Here is an 18,269-nt window from a genome sequence, read left to right on the forward strand (position 1 = left end):
GATTTTTTTTGTGTGTTGATGTTATGTTTTTGGTTTTGTTTTTGATGAAAATAGTTATAAAATCTCCAAAAATGGCTCCTACTGGTTCCTCTGAGCCAGTGCTCCTACCACAGCAGGGGTTTTACAGACCAATGGGCCAAAGACAAGAAAAGACACATGAAAATATTAAGAAAATTAGGAAGATCAGCTGCAGTGGCTGGGTGGCTCTGAAGGCAGCTGCACTAGCTCCAGGAGGTGAGCAGAACCTACAGCAGGGGAGGAAGCTTGCCTGTGTGGGGGCTGTTGTTTGGTTATTCACTCATTCACTCACTCACTCACTCACTCACTCACTCACTCACTCACTCATTTGCTTTACATCCCTACAGCAGCCCACTCCCTCCTCTCCTCTGGGTCCCACCCTCCTACCCTCTTTTCTCTCTCAGCCCCCTCCCCTTCTCAGAAATGAGAGCCCCCAGCCATCAACTCACCTCAGCACATCAAGTGTGTTTTAAAGGTAGCCTAGATGCTGGTGGCTTGGGGGCACAAAGGGTGGGGTGACTGGCAGCCTGGCAGCCTGGCCTTAGTCCCCAGACCCTCCTCCACCCCAAGCCTCTCAGGAGAGCCACTTGCTAGTGCACAAGAGCCAAGGCCATGGTCTCCCATGTGGCACAGATCAGGCAGGACAAATGTGCCTGAGAGGCCACAGGCAGGCATTGACACTCACAGCTTCATAGTGACAATGCTAAAATATTTCTGACCTCAAGTCCTTTTTCTATTTTCTCCTCTGCTCTGATTAATTTCTGCACATCAGATTTTAACACCTCAAACCTCCAATTGGAAACACTCTCTTGGATGCATGGAGGTCTAATGAGCTCCCATCAATCCAAGCAGAGCACCTGTTGCTCTCAAAATGACCTGTGGCATTTAAGCCTAAGGGCTGACTCTAGAAAGTGGGATTCGACCCTCCCATTTCTGGTTCACAGGTATTTTTTCTTTCTCCATATGTCCTTTAACCCCGTCTCCTGGGTCAGTCTGTCAGAATAGCCTTCTGGCTCTGTGACAGGGACAAGGAGAACAGAGCAGCCTAAGAGAGAAATACAAAAAGTCAAGGCTAAAACTGAGCTGGTAACATGTCCTTGAAGAGAGTTACAATGTATCCTTCCTCTCTTCTCCACCCACCCTATCAACTACTTATGAGATCAACTTCTTGGACACAAAGAGATGTTTATGTTATGATTCTGATGTTTTCATTAGTTTAATTTTGATACAATTTGACAGGATACATAACATTAACATAGTACTTCCAAAAACTAACAGTTTATGGCTGACAAATTTCAACAACATCAACTACAACAAAATAAAGTTGCTAGGGGTAAAGAGCTGCTAAAGGTAGGTAGCCTCTGTTGGGTCTCAATTCCCTGAGGAGTACTTAGTTGTTCCAAGCAGGACTTCTCAGGAAATTTTTTATGAAGGTGGGATGGGGCTTACTCCTATAGTACTACTAAATCTCATGGAATTAATAAATAAAAATCTGATGTGGCTAAAATAAAAATATCTTTATAAATAAGGGTTTGTATATAAAGATTGAGATAGATATATATTTGCAAAAAAAAAAAGCCCAAGAGGGTTCCTCATAACATATAAAATCCCAAGTAAGTTATTTAAAGTACACAGAGGATGCATAAGCTATATAAGGTATATGAAGAACAAAAATTAAAGGCCATATTATGCTGTTGAAGTTTATAAGGTCCATGTTTAGCAATTAAAAACAGGCTGTAAAGTATATCAGATTAAGGTTTTAAAATATCTGACTCTCATTACATAATAACTGAAAGTATCAGACTGATGTAACGGATCTTCTGGCTGATTTTCATGTGCTGCCTTGCACTGCTCTCTTGAATGATTCTGGGATATCATCAACTATCCCTATATGTTTGTCACTGGGAGGTCCCTATGTGTCCCTTCCATCTTTCTGACCTATAAGGCTTAAGGCTTTGGGGTCCATGGAGACTGATATACAGTGCTTAAAATACTACTTCATTCATTAACTGAATTTTCCTTTATCTAACAACCCACAAGTTGCCCAAGCAGATAGATAGTCCCCAGGTTGAAATAAAGAGCCAATGCTCTGCTCTCAAAGCACAATCCCCCTTTGGGTACTGTGTTCCATGGCTCTAACATGGTCCCTGGTTCTAAAGGACTCTGTGCCTCTGGATGGACAACAGGAGGGGCTGGTTCAATTGTCCTGGGCGGGGTCAACCTGCTCAGGGTTGATATCCTGAGATCCCCTCATTGAACCCCATCCTGTTTTAATGTCTACAAAAAGGAAAAAAATAATAAAAGACTCAACTAGACTTTTGGCTGTTAGCCACAGCTCTGGACCTCTTGAACATCTATGGGACTTTTAGAGAGGAAAAACAACTGTAATATGTTTGGAATCAGTGCTTATGTTAGCCCTCCACATATATTATTTACTCGGAAAGTACCTCTGCTCCAAAAAGTAGGGATTGTTTCCAGATTATTTGTATCAGCTGTTTCTCTCTAATTGTATAGATTTCCCATCCAAACTAGCCAAAGATACATTGTACTAGTTACAGGATTTAATCTGCTTTACAACCTTCCACCTCCATTCAATATTATGATTAGAATACGTGTATTGATAATTCCTTTCACAATGCTAGAAGGTATTAGTTGGTCAGAGAACATAAGTGTCTCTTGGAGATTCAGACACTGGTAAACTCTTCTGGCCTTTAAAAATAAATAATAATTAAAAAGGAGGGAACGTCTGAGGCCTGGACTGATCAACCAAGGCTTTCCCTGAGGCCCTGACCTATGGACAATGCAATATATCCTTCTTCTCAAAATTAGCATTGTGTTTGGCAGAGCCTATAATAGTCTGGGTCCTGTCCTCGGGAGCCTGATGCCCCCCAGAAGCACTGATGTATAGGAAAGGAAGGAATGTAGCTCATTCTCTGAAACCAGAATTCTGCATACTAGAGCTGGTAATGGACCGGGGACGCCGTCTTGGAGGAGCTATGGCTCCACATCCTGCAACCTCAAGTCTTCTATCACATGGAGCTGTGATTACCAGAACCAAGGCCATTATGTGCTCAGTCTATAATGCTCTGGAGGTGCCCTGTGTTTCCCCTGTGATTCCCCTGTGTAACTTTGCACAGCTTCCTGCTTACTGTGTCCCACTGTATGATAACATCTGCTGACTTTGTCCCATCTCTCCACTGGAATTGGTGTATAAGATGTAGTACTTCTTATAAACCTGCTTGGCCTAAGACAAAGATGTAGCAAGATTTTTGGTGTCTTAAAAAACCCAGTTATGGTATGTAAACATATTTTGGTTTTAATCCCAGGCCTGGGCTATGTGGCTGCTTCAGATTGTCCACAGCAGCAGACTATTTGCCTCCTGTGTGGTTGGCAGGGCTGCAGTTCTACCAACTGGAGATAGTTTAATTCTGGGGACCCTAGAGAGGGGATGAAAAGGCCAGAGCCTCAAGAGAGCAGGCCTGGCTTTTTGTCTTGCTGCTGCTTTTTCACATGGTCATGAGAAAAGAGGTGATAAGTAGGTTTTGGAAGCCAGGTGCTGCGGTGTAGGCCTGTAATCCCAGCACGTGTGGGAGGCAGAGACAAGCAGATCTCTGTGAATTTGAGGGAGTCCAGGACAGCCAAGGCTATACAGAGAAATCCTGTCTTGAAAAACCAAGCAACTAAACAAAATAATATTAAGAAGAAGATGAAGGAAGATGAGGATGAGGATGAAGACGGGGAGGAGGAGGAGGAGGAGGAGGAGGAGGAGGAGGAGGAGGAGGAGGAAGAAGAAGAAGAAGAAGAAGAAGAAGAAGAAGAAGAAGAAGAAGAAGAAGAAGAAGAAGAGAGATGAGCAAGGCTCAGGATCCAGGGCTCCTCAGGTCCTCAGGGTTGAGATATCCCTTCCTAGCAGCAGCAGCAGCTGGAGAAGGAGCCCACGCAAGATTTTTGAGAAGGAAAGCTGGAAGACCTTCCTTTGCCAGCTCTGCTCTGGAGAAGACTTGAAAATCATGGTAATTTACAAAGCTTTTCCTTGTTTCCCACTTTTTGTGAAGAGAACCTCTTCCTATCTACACACCCCATTAACAATGTGCTTCAAGCTCCTCATTCAGCAGACAGTGTTGTTTACTAAAGGGTAAAAGACTTTGACAATGCACTCCAGTTTGTCCCTTTAGATGTCTGAAGACAGGCAGTCAGGTAGGCAGAGGAGAAGCCAGTTTATGTCACGTACATGTATTGTAAGGCCTCCTCTCTCAGCCAGCCTGGGAACGTGACCCAGGCAAGCTTGGGAAAATGACCCCAAAAGAATTGAAGGTCAGCTCAGCTTCAGTTTCTGAGATCAAGGTGGCCAACCAAGATAAACACTTTCAACTAAGGAAATTCTCTGAAATCTCCCCATCACCCCTCTTTGCCAAGAACAGCTCCCGAGGCCAACGAGCCCTGCAGTAGCCAATAATAATTAGACAAGCACCCCTAGCCAGAGTCAATCCTAACATAGGGCATGCAGCCCCTCCTAACCTTTGTGGTTTTAGCCTTTAAAAAGTCTGTAACAGTGACTCGGGGTGTGCCTCCTTCCCTCCCGAGTGAGTGCTTAGGCCCCCTGGCCAGCATAGGCAATAAACCTTGTGCTTTTGCATCAACACTGTGGTCCTCAAGTGGTCTCTCACGACGACCCCCTACTGCCCGAGTGGACTCTAGTGTCCAACAGTATCACCACCTTACACATGAGTCATTTCTCTTTACTGGGGTCCTGCCACAGCACAGCACATCTTTTGCCTGCCACTTCTGTCATTCTCTGCATCACAAAAAAGACCAGTAGGATGTCATGTGGTCAGTACAGCTGTGTTTCAAATTGGCTAACCTAATCCATTTTGTTTTACATCTATGGCTACTTCAACTTCCAGAGGGACAAGCCAGAGCTCCTGGGGAATACTGTGGGGAACAAATTGACTAATGTGGCTGTGGTGAGCGAGGCACAATCTCCATTCACAAGTGCGGGGCCACATCCACAAATGGATGAGGCTTTTACCTCCCAGACATTCCCCTCTGAAACATAAGGCCAAGAAAGATGGCATGAAGTCCCAACAGGGGTTTCCCAACACACAGACACCTGCAGGCAGCCTTTCCCCAGGGCCTTCTAGTACACTGAAAAAGAGCAACATCCCTGTAAGTGGCCCTGACAACTGCCCACCTCAGGGGACAAGTGGCCTGAGCAGAGAGGGCACATCTGTTCATGGGACGGTTCCTCCATCGGATACTCGTAAGATTGAAGGGGCAGTGCCTGCACCAGGTAGCTCCACAGCATACCTCTGGTACGTGATGTCCATACCTCTGGTACATGATGTCTATGTAGACTTGCCATTCCATCATGAAAGCTGACCTCTCAACCATATCCCTAAGAGAGGCCACTGAGGAGGAAGAGGAGGAGTGAGAGGAAGTGGAGGAAGGGGAGGAAGAGGAGGAAGAGATGGACAAGGAGGAGCAATACACAGATAACACAAGTATAATCTGCGCACCGTTCAAAAACAAAACAAGCTCATGAAATCCCAGTGCACTAAAGACTGGGAAAAAGTCACCATTTTTTGAAAATAGGCCAGTTTCAGTTCTTACTACATGAAAACAAATCTCGTGGTGCTGAATAAACATCTTAAAGTTGAGCCAAGAGTCTGCCTCCTACGCTATCTGACCCTTGGAACTAACCTGAAGGCCCAGGCTTCCACACCCTTGGGTCAGCCTTGCCCTTCCATGGACAGCAGCCACAGTTTTATGCCCTCAGCGAACTGGATGCATGAGGCTATAGCTACTGACCCTATGGTGTCACCTCACATTAGTCAGGTATCTGGAAGCAGAAGATTCCATTCTCCAGGGTCCCTCCCCTCTGCACCTGTTACCAGGAAATTTCTGAGTAGCAACCGAGGTTCAGAGCCAAGCATCTCTTAGCCCTGTATAAGCACACCTCAAACTACTGCCTGTCTGCTAAGAGATTGACACTACTGTACCCTGGCCAAGGAGATGCAGGCCTTTCCTCTCAGTGCCACGGGGTAGGAAATTGCCTGACACATGTACAAGACAGACACTAGAAACTTTGTAAAGGAACCTGCAAAGGCTTGCTACAAAATATCCTCCACTTAACATTTTTTTTTTTTTTGGCTTATTGAGATGGGGTTTCTCTTGGTAGCCTTGGCTGTCCTGGACTCACGTTGTAGACCAGATTGGCCTGGGACTCACAAAGATCTGCCTTTCTTTGTCTCCAAGGTGCTGGGATTGCAGCTGTGTGCCATCTCACCTGCCCCCCCCCCCCAATACATGTTCGTCAACCTCAAGGAATCAGAGCTATATTTAGTATTTGTAAGATAAGAAATAGCTGGATGGGAGCTAGCCTTCCTTGCTGGGGAAACCTCTCCACAGAGCTCTTGCACTGCAGAAGGACTAGTGGCTTTCCCTTTTCATCACACATTCGCCAGGGCATCAGTGTCGACTCAGTGCCTGGCCCTGGACTTGGCACCTGGTCTCCTGGATGTTGTTCATACCCTACATGGGTCTGGGCTGGAATAACAACAAGAGGAAGCACACATGATGTAGGGGGCGGGGCACAGACACTAAGTGCTGTTTATCTGTGCAATCCACAGTGCAGCAGGAGATCTTTAGATCAGAGGGCATTTCCTTGCAGTTCTCCATTTCCCTAAATACTGAGATACTTGGGGCCATGTCAACAAGGTTGGGTGCACTGCAGGAGGGAGGGCCTTTTTACCATCCCCATCATGAGGGCATGAGAGTCTGGATGGGTCTGGGAACAGCACAGAGTGGGCCATGTTCTGCAAGCCAGTGGTGGCTCAATGTTGCCTTGCCTTTAGAGTCTGCACTGTGAGAGTGAGCTGACAGGGCCTTTACTTAGCTGCCTTCTCAGCACCATTCCACCCTGGCTCCTCTGAGCCCACAGTGGTCACACTGTCCTACTCAAGTGAGGAGAAGTCCATTTTGGAATATATCCTGCTCCTCTCTCCTAGGTATGGGCTTCTAGCATGGGCTTTGGGGTCTGAAACTTGGTTCTGGTGCCTCAGCTGCAGCCTGGTGAGTACCGATTGAGCTTCCAGCTCCACACAACCTTGTAGGCTGCTGAGAGTTCTGGGCACAGCAAACACGGCCTGATGATGAGAAACTGCGGATCTAACGACAGATACCTGCCCTCCTTGCACTTCTGGAAAGCTAAGAGGAGGCAGAATGAAGTTAATCACAGCATAACAATTAGATGGGGTGAAGCTGTACATTTCTGGCCAGACCCATTGTATCTAGCCTGAATCTGGAGTGACAGTAGTTAAGCTGTGAGTCTGCCTTTGGTCAGTGATCATTATCTCAGAGTCTTTGTGTCGTTGTGTTGAAGGTTTCTCAGAGCCTTTGCAAAAACCCAGTGCTTTGACCTGTCTGGCAACCCAGGAAGTCTCATATGCCTGAGGTGATGGCTCTTTCCAGATAGCCCCTAGATCAGATAGGATCTTTGGGTGTGTGGAAATTGACTCGAAAAAGATGCCTTTTCTTATTTTGAGACAGGGTTTCTCTGTTTTAGGCCTGGTTGTCCTGGAACTCACTCTGTAGACCAGGCCGGCCTTGACCTCACAGAGTTCCACCTGCTTTGGCATCCCCTGAGTGAGTGCTGGGATTAAGTGCAGTGGTACCTCTTTTATGTAACAATAAAAGTGATTTTAGGGCCAGGTGTCATGGTGCATGCCTGTGATCTCAGAACTAAGGGAAGCAGAGGCAGGCAGATCTAAGTGAGTTTAAGGCCAGCCAGTTCTAAAATGTGGATCTACAACAGACAAGGGTACACAGAGGAAGCTTATCTTCGGAAAAAAGAAAAAAAGAAGGAAGGAGAGAGAGAGAGAGAGAGAGAGAGAGAGAGAGAGAGAGAGAGAGAAGAGAAAGAAAGAAACCTTATCTATACAAAGTAAGTCAATCAATGAGATCCCAGCAACCATGCTTAGTAATCCTTCCTGTGTGGTTTTTTTTTCCCAACTCACTGACTTTTAAACAGACATTTGTTATACTGAAGTAGCCAGGAAGCCGGCATGAGTTTTGTTGTGCTCATAGGCATCAGACACAGCTATCTACCCATTTTGCCTGATAGAAGGGAAGTGGTTCCTTTTGGTGAAGGGGAACTAGATGTCTTTGGAACTAACAGTCCAGAATGTGTTGACCAAAAGGGGCAGCAGCATGGTGTCTTCTGTAAGTGCTTCTCAGCTGAAGTTAGGGTTGGTCCTGGAGGCAGTGACCTCAGAGTGAGTCAGCAGGCAGGACAATCAGAGCACTGACTGTCTCTATGCTGATGTCAACTCACACAGTTGTGACACCTGAATAGGGCAAGGGGACACTCCCTCCTCTGTGTTCCCTCAGGCAAGGCCACTGCTGTTGGCAGGACCTTGTGTGGGCCTTTCTCTAGAACCTCCATCCTATCCAGTGAGTGCCACTTCCCCTCCCCCACCCCAGACTCTCAAACTGCACAGACAGGCACAAGAGCACCAAACCCCAGGTTTGCATGGCCTGTCCTTAAGCAAAACCCCACTGCCTGGCGTGCTGTTGAGAAGCAGCAGAGTATCAATGTCAGTGGAGTTTCAGGGCACACAGGGCATGTGACCTGGGCCTCCTCACTGAGCTCACAGCCTAATGGCAAGAAGGGGAGGGCCCAGGAGGAGCAGCACAGAGCTTGCCAGCTGCCTGCCTCCACACTCAGGAGGAAGGAGGAAGAGTGGGTGGCAGGAGGTGGGGCAGACCCAACACTGCTTTAGACCCTCCAGGAGGGAGATCACAGCCACAGGAGGGCAAAGGGCACAAACTCTGCTCCAGAGTTTCCTTGTTTCCTTCGCTTCAAGTGGATTCCTAGGCTTTAAGTCTTAGCGTCCCTGGATGGGCTGAGCCTTGTGGTCACCAGACAGCACAGGCCTCCAGCGCACAGTGTCCTGGCCATGCATCCAGGTTCAAGCCAAAAGATCCCCACACCAGGTGAGGGGAAGCACAGCACAACAGACTACCATTGGTCAGGCCTGAGCCAGCTGCTCCTGTAAAACTGTTGAGGGAAGTTTACAACCATCCACTCAGGTGCCTTTGTCCAAGCCCTGACACATCTATTCTTTTCTTTTTCTTTTTGCTTTCCCTCTTTTCTTTTTTCGTTTTCTTTTTTTTTCCTAGACACAGGGTCTCTCTGTGTATCCTTCGCTTTCCTGGACTCACTTTTAGACTAGGCTGGCCTTGAACTCAGTTCTCAGCCTGCCTCGGCCTCCTGAGTGCTGAGATTTGAGGTTTGGTCTTCTGCAGACATACAGTCTGTGAGATCACTGGAGAAGGCTGCTCTAACCATTAGGGACACCATTGGATCAGGCTCATCCTGAGGACCTCTAAAGAGGGCAGGGCCAGGGGTCCACAACAGCTGGCCCAGAAGGAAGTCAAAAAGGAGTATCAGTGTTGGGCCAGGACTGAATGGAGAATGAGTCTATGAGGAAACTTGGAAGTAAGATTAGGGTGCACTGCAGCAGGAGGACTGGTGCTGGTCTTGTGGGTGGGGCTGTGACTGCTGAGGTCAATAGTGGTGGGCGGGGCTTGTATGCTAGGGTGGAAGGGTGGGTGGATCTGGACCTAGTAAGAGGTAGAGAAGGAAACTTTGTGCTCTGTGGAATCCCTTGGGAACAGGTGCTGACAGGGGAGGGGGAGGGGCGGTATTCTGGAGCACTTAGAGCTGAGCCAGGGAGGTAGACAGACTGAGGCAGAGGTGTGAGGGCCAACCTGGATGTGTTGGGCACACTAAATTACTAGGGAAGCAAGAAGTGGTAAGGTGTTGGGGGTGTGGCTATGGATCCTGCAGTGTGGAGGTAAGGGGCTGCCAGGGTGGGAGGCTAGGTGATCTCTTACAAAATACAGCTGGGCTCTGGATGTTGACCAGAGAGGGAGCAGGGTCACCCTAAGAGCAGGACATGGCTGTGTAGTTGTATACTAGTGTGGGGTTGTGAGAGCTGACTGAAGAGTGGTGGGCTGAGCTCTCTGATGCAGGGCTTGATTGAGTTAGTCTGACCTTTAGCTCAGTGATGGATTGTGTCAGTATAACTTTTGATACCTACTGAGTGTTGTCTGGACCTGCCGAAGGAGAAGAGTGTAAAGGGCTGTTTCTGCTGTGGCAGCTGTTGTGGGCTGGGCTGTGTGAGTGGTGAGATAAGTGAGCAGGGAATGCAGAGCACCAGACCAAGGCTATGATGTGAGTGGTCACTTTCTGAGGAGGGGGCAGAAGGCTGAATCCTCACTTGACCTTCATTTGGCAGAGAACACCTGTAGCAGTGGGGCACTGTGACCTGCTGAGATAGAGTAGTGGGTGGGGGCTGTGGTTGCAAAGGTCAGGGAAGGGCAGTGGGTTTCAACCTTCCTAATGCTGTGATTCTTTAACACAGTCCCTCATGTGTTTTGTTGATATTTCATTACTGGAATTTTGTCAACATACATAGCTGGTATGGGGGTCGCGACCCACGGGATGAGAACCATGTCTGTAGGGGGCGGTGAAGCTTGTACATTCACAGGGAGAAGCTGTGAGTGCTGAGTTAAAGAGCTGTAGTTGCAGGTGGGAGAACAGAAGCTGTCTCTGCTGGGGTAGCTTGTGCAGCAGGTGTTGTGAGTGGGCCTGTGATGACTTAGGTCGTAGTGGAAGGTGGGGCTTGATGCTTAGGTGCAGCTGAGGCTGATCACATAGGCAAAGTGGGCAGAGCTTGCAAGTCCAGGTAGGAGCTTTGAGCAGTGACAGGTCTGCCTCCTGTCTTGCCAGTTGATGGACACATTGAGGGCTGGGTGAAGTGTAAAGCGTTGGCAAAACTACTGAATGCAGTGGAGAAGAGGGAGCCTGTTTGTGTGGGCTGCAGCAACTCTTGTGGGTGGGGCTGTGAGGGCTTTCCTAGGTGGGCTGGATTTGGACTCGATATTCCCAGGAAGGGTCAATCGTCTTACTTATCTCCTTTTTGGAAGGAATATTAAGTGTTCAGCTCTGGTTATCTTAAGTAGGCATATTTGGAGTTATTAACAATGAATGCTCGGCCCAAATTTTGAGAGACTGTCTGAACAGACCACCCAAGAGCCGAGTCCATATGCAGTGGCAAGGATCTCTTTATATTGCAGGGTCAAACCCAGGACACACCTCCATTGCGCTGACACAGCAGGTGCAGGGAAGTGGCCTGGAGTCTCAGTTGAGAGGGTTTTTAAAAATTAGGTTTTAGACAAATAAATGGCTTCTACAGTATATGATTGGATGACATCTGGGCAGAAAAGCTGCAAGCAGAGAGTTACAAGACTTAGAGTTTCATGTTTGGGTAATTGGTGTAGGGGCAAGTTGGCCTATAGAAAAGATTGGCTTAGGCAGTCATGGGGGCATTAGGAACTTTGGCCTGGCCTCTCCTAATTGGTTGTTGCTATGTGCCAGACCACATGCTGCTCAGCTTGACCAGCAGAGGGTGTATTTTGACTTTCCCAAGGTGAGTTGATTGTGTTGCCATGGAATATTTTTTCTGTTCAGAGTATTTTGTGCTTAGTCTGGAATCTGGGTTCAGCCCTTGCCTAGGTTGAACACAAAATGGAGTTTCCTTTGCAAAATGGAGTCTCTTTTTCCAAAGGGAGTTTATTTGGTCCTTACAAACAAGATAGTTTAGACTGACCGTTTTATTTTACATTTTAAACCGTTTGTGTGTGTCTGCAGATGTAAGCAGATACTCTGAAAAGCCTATTCACTATTTGTCATGGAAGCCATTCAATTGTAGAATAATATAATTACCTGAATCCTAGGTGGCATTAAAGAGAAAAGTATAAAAACCCAACATCTACAGGAACTCAGAAAATGCCAACACCAGGTTGTTTCAGTTTTCTTTAGGTATTTTTAATGATATTCAATAATACTACACATGGTTTACAACTATCTATAGTGAGATCTGCTGCCCTCTTCTGGCATACAGGCACACATGCTGTGTAAATAATAAATACATCTTTAAATAGAATGTTTTTCTTTAAGATCGTAAGGTATAGCTTATATTTTAGTCCTTTGAATTCACATAGTGTCTTTTCTTGGGCTGCTTAGCTTTGTTTTCTATCTTTGTCTTAGTGTCAGATGGTCTCCTGACCCAGGACAGGTATGTTGGGGGAAATTTTAAAACAAGCATGCTTGGGTTGGGAGATGGGGTGTCTAATCCACCTCCACAGCCAGCTCTTTAATAGAGTAGTACAGCATGAAGCAATAGAATTGCAACCAAAATTAATGAAAAAAGATGGGGAGCAATATGTCATTCTCACCAAAGGAAAATCCTACCAAGAGGGCATTCCAATTCAGAACATCTTTGAACTATATACCAGGGCACACAACTTTATTAAAAAACAGAACAAAACAAAAACAAAACCAGAACAAACTTGTTATTAAAGCACATGGCGATTCAATTGTGGGAGAATTCAGTGCCCCACTGTAACCAATGGACAGATCACTGATGGAGAAACAAAATAGAGAAATAATGAAACCAACAGATGGAGTGAATCCAATGGAACCAATGGTTATCTACAGAACTTTTCACTCAAACACAAAAGAATATTCTCTCTTCTTAGCCCCTCATGGAACCTTCTCGAAAATTCGTAGTATATAGTCGGTCTCAAAGCAAACTGTAACTTATACAAAAAAATTGAAATTACCCATTGTGCTTTCTCAGATCACCATGGATTAACATGGATCTCAACACCAGAAATAAGAAAAACCCTATACAATCATGGAAAATGACCAACTCTCTACTCAGTGACAACTGGGCCAGGGAAGAAATGAAAAAGAAATTAAAGACTGTCTAAAATTCAATGAAAATGAAGGCACATCATACCCAAGCCTATGGGACACAATGAAAGCAATAATAAGAGGAAAGTTCTTAGCACTAAGCGCCTTCATACAGAAATTGGGGAGATTCCATATTAGCCACTTAATAGCTCCTCTGGGAGCTTTCACAACAAGAGAGGCTGACAAACCCTAGAGGAGTAGATGGCTGCAAATAATCAAACTCAAGCTGAAGTCAACAAACTAGAAACAGAGGACAATACCAAGAGTGAACAGAAGCAAGGGGCTGTTTGATAAGAAAGTCAACAAGATAGACAAAAGACACACACTTAGCCAAACTAACTAAAAGGCAGAGAGAAAATATCCAAATCAACAAAACCAGAAAGGAAAAACAGAACAGAACAACAGACACTGGGGGGGGGGGAAACCAAAGAAACATTAGGTCTTACTTCAAAAAACCGTAGTCTACAAAATTGGAAAAATCTAAAGGAAATGGACAATTTTCTTGGTAGATTCCATTTACCAAATCTAAATCAAGATCAGGAAAACAAGTTAAATACCTGTATAACAACTAAGGAAAAGAAGCAGTCATTGAATGTCTCCCAATCAGGGGGGGAGGACTGGAAAGCCTCAGGGCCAGATGATTTTAGCTCAGAATTCTACCAGACTTTCAAAGAAGAGCTAATACCAATACCCTTCAAAATATTGCACAAAATGGAAACAGAAGGAACATTGCCAAACTCACTCTATGGGGCCACAGTCATTCTGGTACTTAGAACACACAAAGACCCACCAAAGAAAAAGAATTTCAGGCCAATTTCCCTTATGAACACTGATGAAAAATATACTCACAAACAGAATCCAAGAACACATCAAAGATATCATTTGCCATGACCCAGTAGGCTCCATCCCCGGAATGCACAGTTGGTTCAACATATAAAAATCCATCAATGGAATCCATCATATAAAAAATGGAAGGAAAAACAAAACATGATCATCTCATTAGATGCTAAAAATCATGTGAAAAATGCAACACCACTTCATGATAAAGGCCTTGGAGAGATCAGGGATAAAAGTTCTGATAAGCTGGAGCATTGACTATTTACTAATCAGTCCCAAGCCCAAGATTTTAATTTCCCTTGGGTGGTATTCAGAATATAGACTTGAGGGTGCCTCTCATCATGCTAGAAACAAATCTGTCCAATCTGTATACCAAGTCATCTGGACTGAGAAAAGAATGTCCACGCTTTTACTGAGTCTCAAAGGCATGAGTCTACCCCAGATGTCTTATAGACAAAACTTTAACTTTTGTCCCTAGTCTGTATTTCTTTCAGCAGGTTTTTACCAGGCTAACAGACTCCATCCAGAGCTGCTGAGAGCTGGACCTGCTGGAAGTTGATGTAAACCAGTCTCGCAGATGTGACTACTCCCTGTCTCTTCAGCTGGATCAGCTAAATCAGAGGTTTTTGGTAAGTGCCCCATTACCTAGCCTTTGACAAGCTTTTCAGCCTTTCTCGGCCCCAATAACAGTGTCCCAAATGTCACCAGGAAAAAAAGTTACAGAAGAGACTGGCTTTGCCCATTGTCCCACTTTATAGCATGAAATACTGAGTCAAGGACAACTCTCTGGCAGGAGGGACAAATGGCCACAAGGAAAAAAGCTCTTAGTTCTGTTTAAACCAATCGTGCTTTGTGCCCTCCTCATATCAAGCAAAAAGTGGGTCCCATCCGGATAATGGTCATGAGAGCACAGTACCTGGCCCTACAATAGGCCATGTCAGAGGAATATCTGTCCCTGTAGCAGGCCAACTCTGTGAATAAGTTTCAAGGAGACCCTTGATTAGGCCTTCAGGGGACCTGTCAGAGGGGGGAATGAGAGACCAGAAGAACTTAAATTGGATTTCAGGGTCACCGGGACAAAGGTTAAGAAATAGGCCCAAACAGGAGAGCAGGCATGATAAGGCATATCTGAGCAGCTGAGGTAGAAAGAACCAGTCTGGCTGCAGGAGGGCAGGAAGGGTCCTGGAATCCTCTGTTTGGACAATGAAACTCTGTCAGTTCTCAGTTTGAATCTTGACACACCTGACCTTTCCTCAGATGAGCTGGGTCAAGTTGCTCAACTTCATCCAGGAAAGAGGGCCTGGGGCTCAGACTGAGAACCTTGCCCAAGGCTGTTTGTGTAATAGCAGTCCTGGGAAGGCTTTGTGAATCCTTGTCTGTGTGCTGGCCTGGAGTTTCCTTAAATAGTCCCTGGACTTCTCACCTGGATGTGTCCAGCTTGGGAACTCACAAGCCTCACAGATGTCTCCAGCTAATGTCAAGTTCCTCCCCTCCATGAGATCCTAAACCCTCGCAGGAGAAATGAGCTGGTGCTGTAACCTGTGGACCACGGTGGGGACCGATCTTGCGTGACGTGTACATGACCCAGCTATGTCTATATAAAATAGGATTTCCTGAATTATACCTGATGTGCGTTCATCTTACCTGTTCTTCTTGATGTCTTCCCTTTCCATCAGAATGAGACTGGTTAAAGACTCACCCGCCCCACCTTTCCTCCTTAGGTACTTTAAGTAAGAAAGACCCTTCCTGCCTTGCGGGGTGGACACTGGGACATAGCTGAACTGTGCCACCTCATTTTTCTTAGCTTCAGATAGCCACAGTCCTTGGGGGAAGGTCCAAATTCATATCTGGCGACAGGCCCTCTCTTGGTTCCCAGTGGTTGAAGCACTTTTGTCAGGTTTCTGTACTGGAGAGTGTCAATCAGGTGTTTCTGATTTCAGGCCCTCAGGGAAAGTGTGTTTCTAAAGCTGGGTTTCAAGTATTCTTGAACTGGGTGGGAGGGGCCACTCAGAGCCATTTTCTGAGGTGCCTTAAGAATTGTTGCCATATTATGCTGTTTGCATACACGGCCTTGTAGCTTTCAAAACAGTAGTTAAACTCCTGGAAGAGGGACAGATAGACATCGCATTCTAAATTCCTGCAATGGTATTGGGGGTGAGCTCCTGAGAGTGGATAGTCTAGTCTTCAGAATCTGCAGGAAAATGCAGGGGCCTGCTGTTTTGACTTTTTTATTTTCTCGTTTTTCAAGACACTGTCTCATTGTATAGCCTTGGCTGTCCTTGATTCACTTTGTGGACCAGAATGACCTCGAACTCAAAACAATCCACCAGCCTTTTCCTCTTGAATGCTGGGTCTAAAGGAAAGCGCCATCAATGCTGGCACCCTTTGGATCTTGAGTCACCTTTGCCAGGCATTTCCAGAGCTGCTTCATCTTGACTTCTGTCTCCTCTCTCAGGAAGATGAGCCTTTGGAGCATGGGGTGCCATTGGAGGCAAGAGGGAGCCAGGCGTGTGTGACAGAGGAGGTAGGTATTGGCAACCAGGTAAGCTGTCATGGTCATTAATGAATATGTGAGAAGGCCCCTTCCCCCAGAGAGAGGACTGCATAAAGCATGCATGGCTCTGTGCTGACCCTAGGGAACCCTGAGTGGGAGCTGCCACTCCTGCCAAGGAAAACTGGTTTTCTAGGAACGGGAGCTAAGATGCACTTTGGATGGACTTTGGAAATTCGTAAGAGAGCAGAGAGGAGGCCAGGCCAGGTGGCCATCACTGCAGATTCCACCACAGGGCTCAGCCATCCTGTCAGGGTAAAATATTGCCAGGTGTGGGAGTGTGCCACAGTGAGAATCCTTGCACTCAGAGGCGCATGCAGGACCAGAGTCCTTTGGCATAGGGCACCCCCCAGACAAAACCCTGCAGCAGGTTTTGAGAGCTGCCCAGGCTACAGGTGTCAGATTCAACTCATCCTTTCTCTCCCTCTGCAGGCCTGTGAGTCTTCATCCCTCTGAGCTGCAACAAGTCCATTCCTGTGTTCCCAAGGATATCAGCATGGATCCAACTGTCAGCAGACACACAAGCAACCTCCCAGACAGCTCTCAGTCCCAAAGCAGGGCAAGGGGCCTGGATCTTGGCCACATCATAGGAGCTGAGGCAGGCGAGGGGGAGGCCACTGCCACCCACTCAGGCCATCCATCTGTTGGCAATAACGCTGGGCTCTCCCCAGTGGCCTCAGAGCCTCCTCTCCTGACTATGCCAGGGGCCCTGTCAGTAGGGCATCATCTGTTGAGTCTTCTGGCAGACTAGTAACAAAACTGGCTGACCCACACTCTCCCTCACAAGGTGTCCTCAACAGAAAGATTATTGATGTAGTTCACTTCCTTCTCCTCAAGTACACTAGGAAGCAGCTGACATCTAAGGCTCAGATTCTGTACATAGTCCTCCGCAGTTACGAGGAATACTACCCTGTCATCTTTTCTAAGGCCTCTGATTGTTTGAGGCTGCTCTTTGGCCTGGAGATAGTGGAAAGAAACGCCCTGGACCACATCTACTCTGTTGCCCTTGCCCTTGGGATCACCTACCATGGGACTCAGCATGGTTTTCCATGCGTACCCAAGACAGGCCTGCTACTAATCATGCTGTGCATCATCTTCATAGAGGACAACTGTGCTAGTGAGCAGGCCTTGTGGCGCGTACTGAACAACATGGGGCTGTGTGTGGGCAGTGAGCATTTCATGTACGGGGAGCCCAGACATCTCATCACAGAGCATTTTGTGCAGGAAGGGTATCTGGAATACAGGCAGGTGCCTGACAGCGATCCTCCTTCCTATGAGTTCCTGTGGGGCCCAAGGGCCCACGCCGAAACCACCAAGATGAAATTACTCAAGTTTTTTGCCAGCATCTTTAAGCAGGATCCCAGAGCCTACCCCTTTAGATATGCAGAGGCTTTGAGAGAGGAGATAGACAGGGTCTAGGCCAGGAGGACCGGGCAGATGGCCCTTCTGGCTCTGCCCTGCACACGTTCTACTTCCCACACGGGCAGTTCCCATCCAACCCCAGCACAGGCAGAGTCAGTCATCTAAGTACCACACCATCATGTGACACAGGGTGGGAGGAGCTGTGTGAACCACTCTCTTCTGTTCTTCCCTCTACTCTGTCCTGTCTGCGTGGCTTGAGGTTGTCTTGTTGTTATAGAATGTTGCTACCTTTACTACAAGGCTCATGAACCTGGGATGTCTTAAGTCTGCAAATGGATTTAGCAATGCCCTTGCTGTTGTTCATCCACTTCAGGAGAAGGGTATTTTGTGTAAAAAAATGAGATTGACTTCCTTCTATGTTGTACCATTTCTCAAGCTACTATGGCATTCTAAGTGGACGTTCCCAGGCAGGGGGGAAGGCCTTGGCCTTTCCCTGACAAACAGAATAAAATGATCTCGATTGCTTCCTCAGTTTTTGTCTCCTGTTCTGGTTAACTGCAGTGAAGGCGAAGGGAAGGTGAAAGCAATTTCTTCTGCATGCTCTCTCTGAGCACCAGCTGCTCTGTGAGAGGTCCTGGGTTAGCAGGCAGCCTTAAGGCTGGTCCACCCTCTTCTAGG

The 18,269-nt window shown here is 46.7% G+C and overlaps 1 protein-coding gene and 1 pseudogene across 2 annotated transcripts in view; both read left to right on the forward strand.

The window, feature by feature from the left end:
• Window positions 1–18,269, forward strand: part of LOC311601301 (actin, cytoplasmic 2-like) — a 473,705-nt pseudogene that overhangs the window by 25,895 nt on the left and 429,541 nt on the right. The gene's annotated exons all lie outside the window — the stretch shown is intronic.
• LOC311602072 (melanoma-associated antigen 10-like) lies at window positions 16,896–17,915 on the forward strand (the record flags this gene model as incomplete). Its single annotated transcript, XM_084789758.1, has 1 exon — window positions 16,896–17,915. A coding segment is annotated over one exon (753 nt), but the record flags the coding sequence as incomplete, so codon positions are not given.

Source organism: Acomys minous, assembly GCF_964271855.1.
Source record: "Acomys minous genome assembly, chromosome: 7".
In the NCBI taxonomy this organism is placed as follows: Eukaryota; Metazoa; Chordata; class Mammalia; order Rodentia; family Muridae; genus Acomys; species Acomys minous.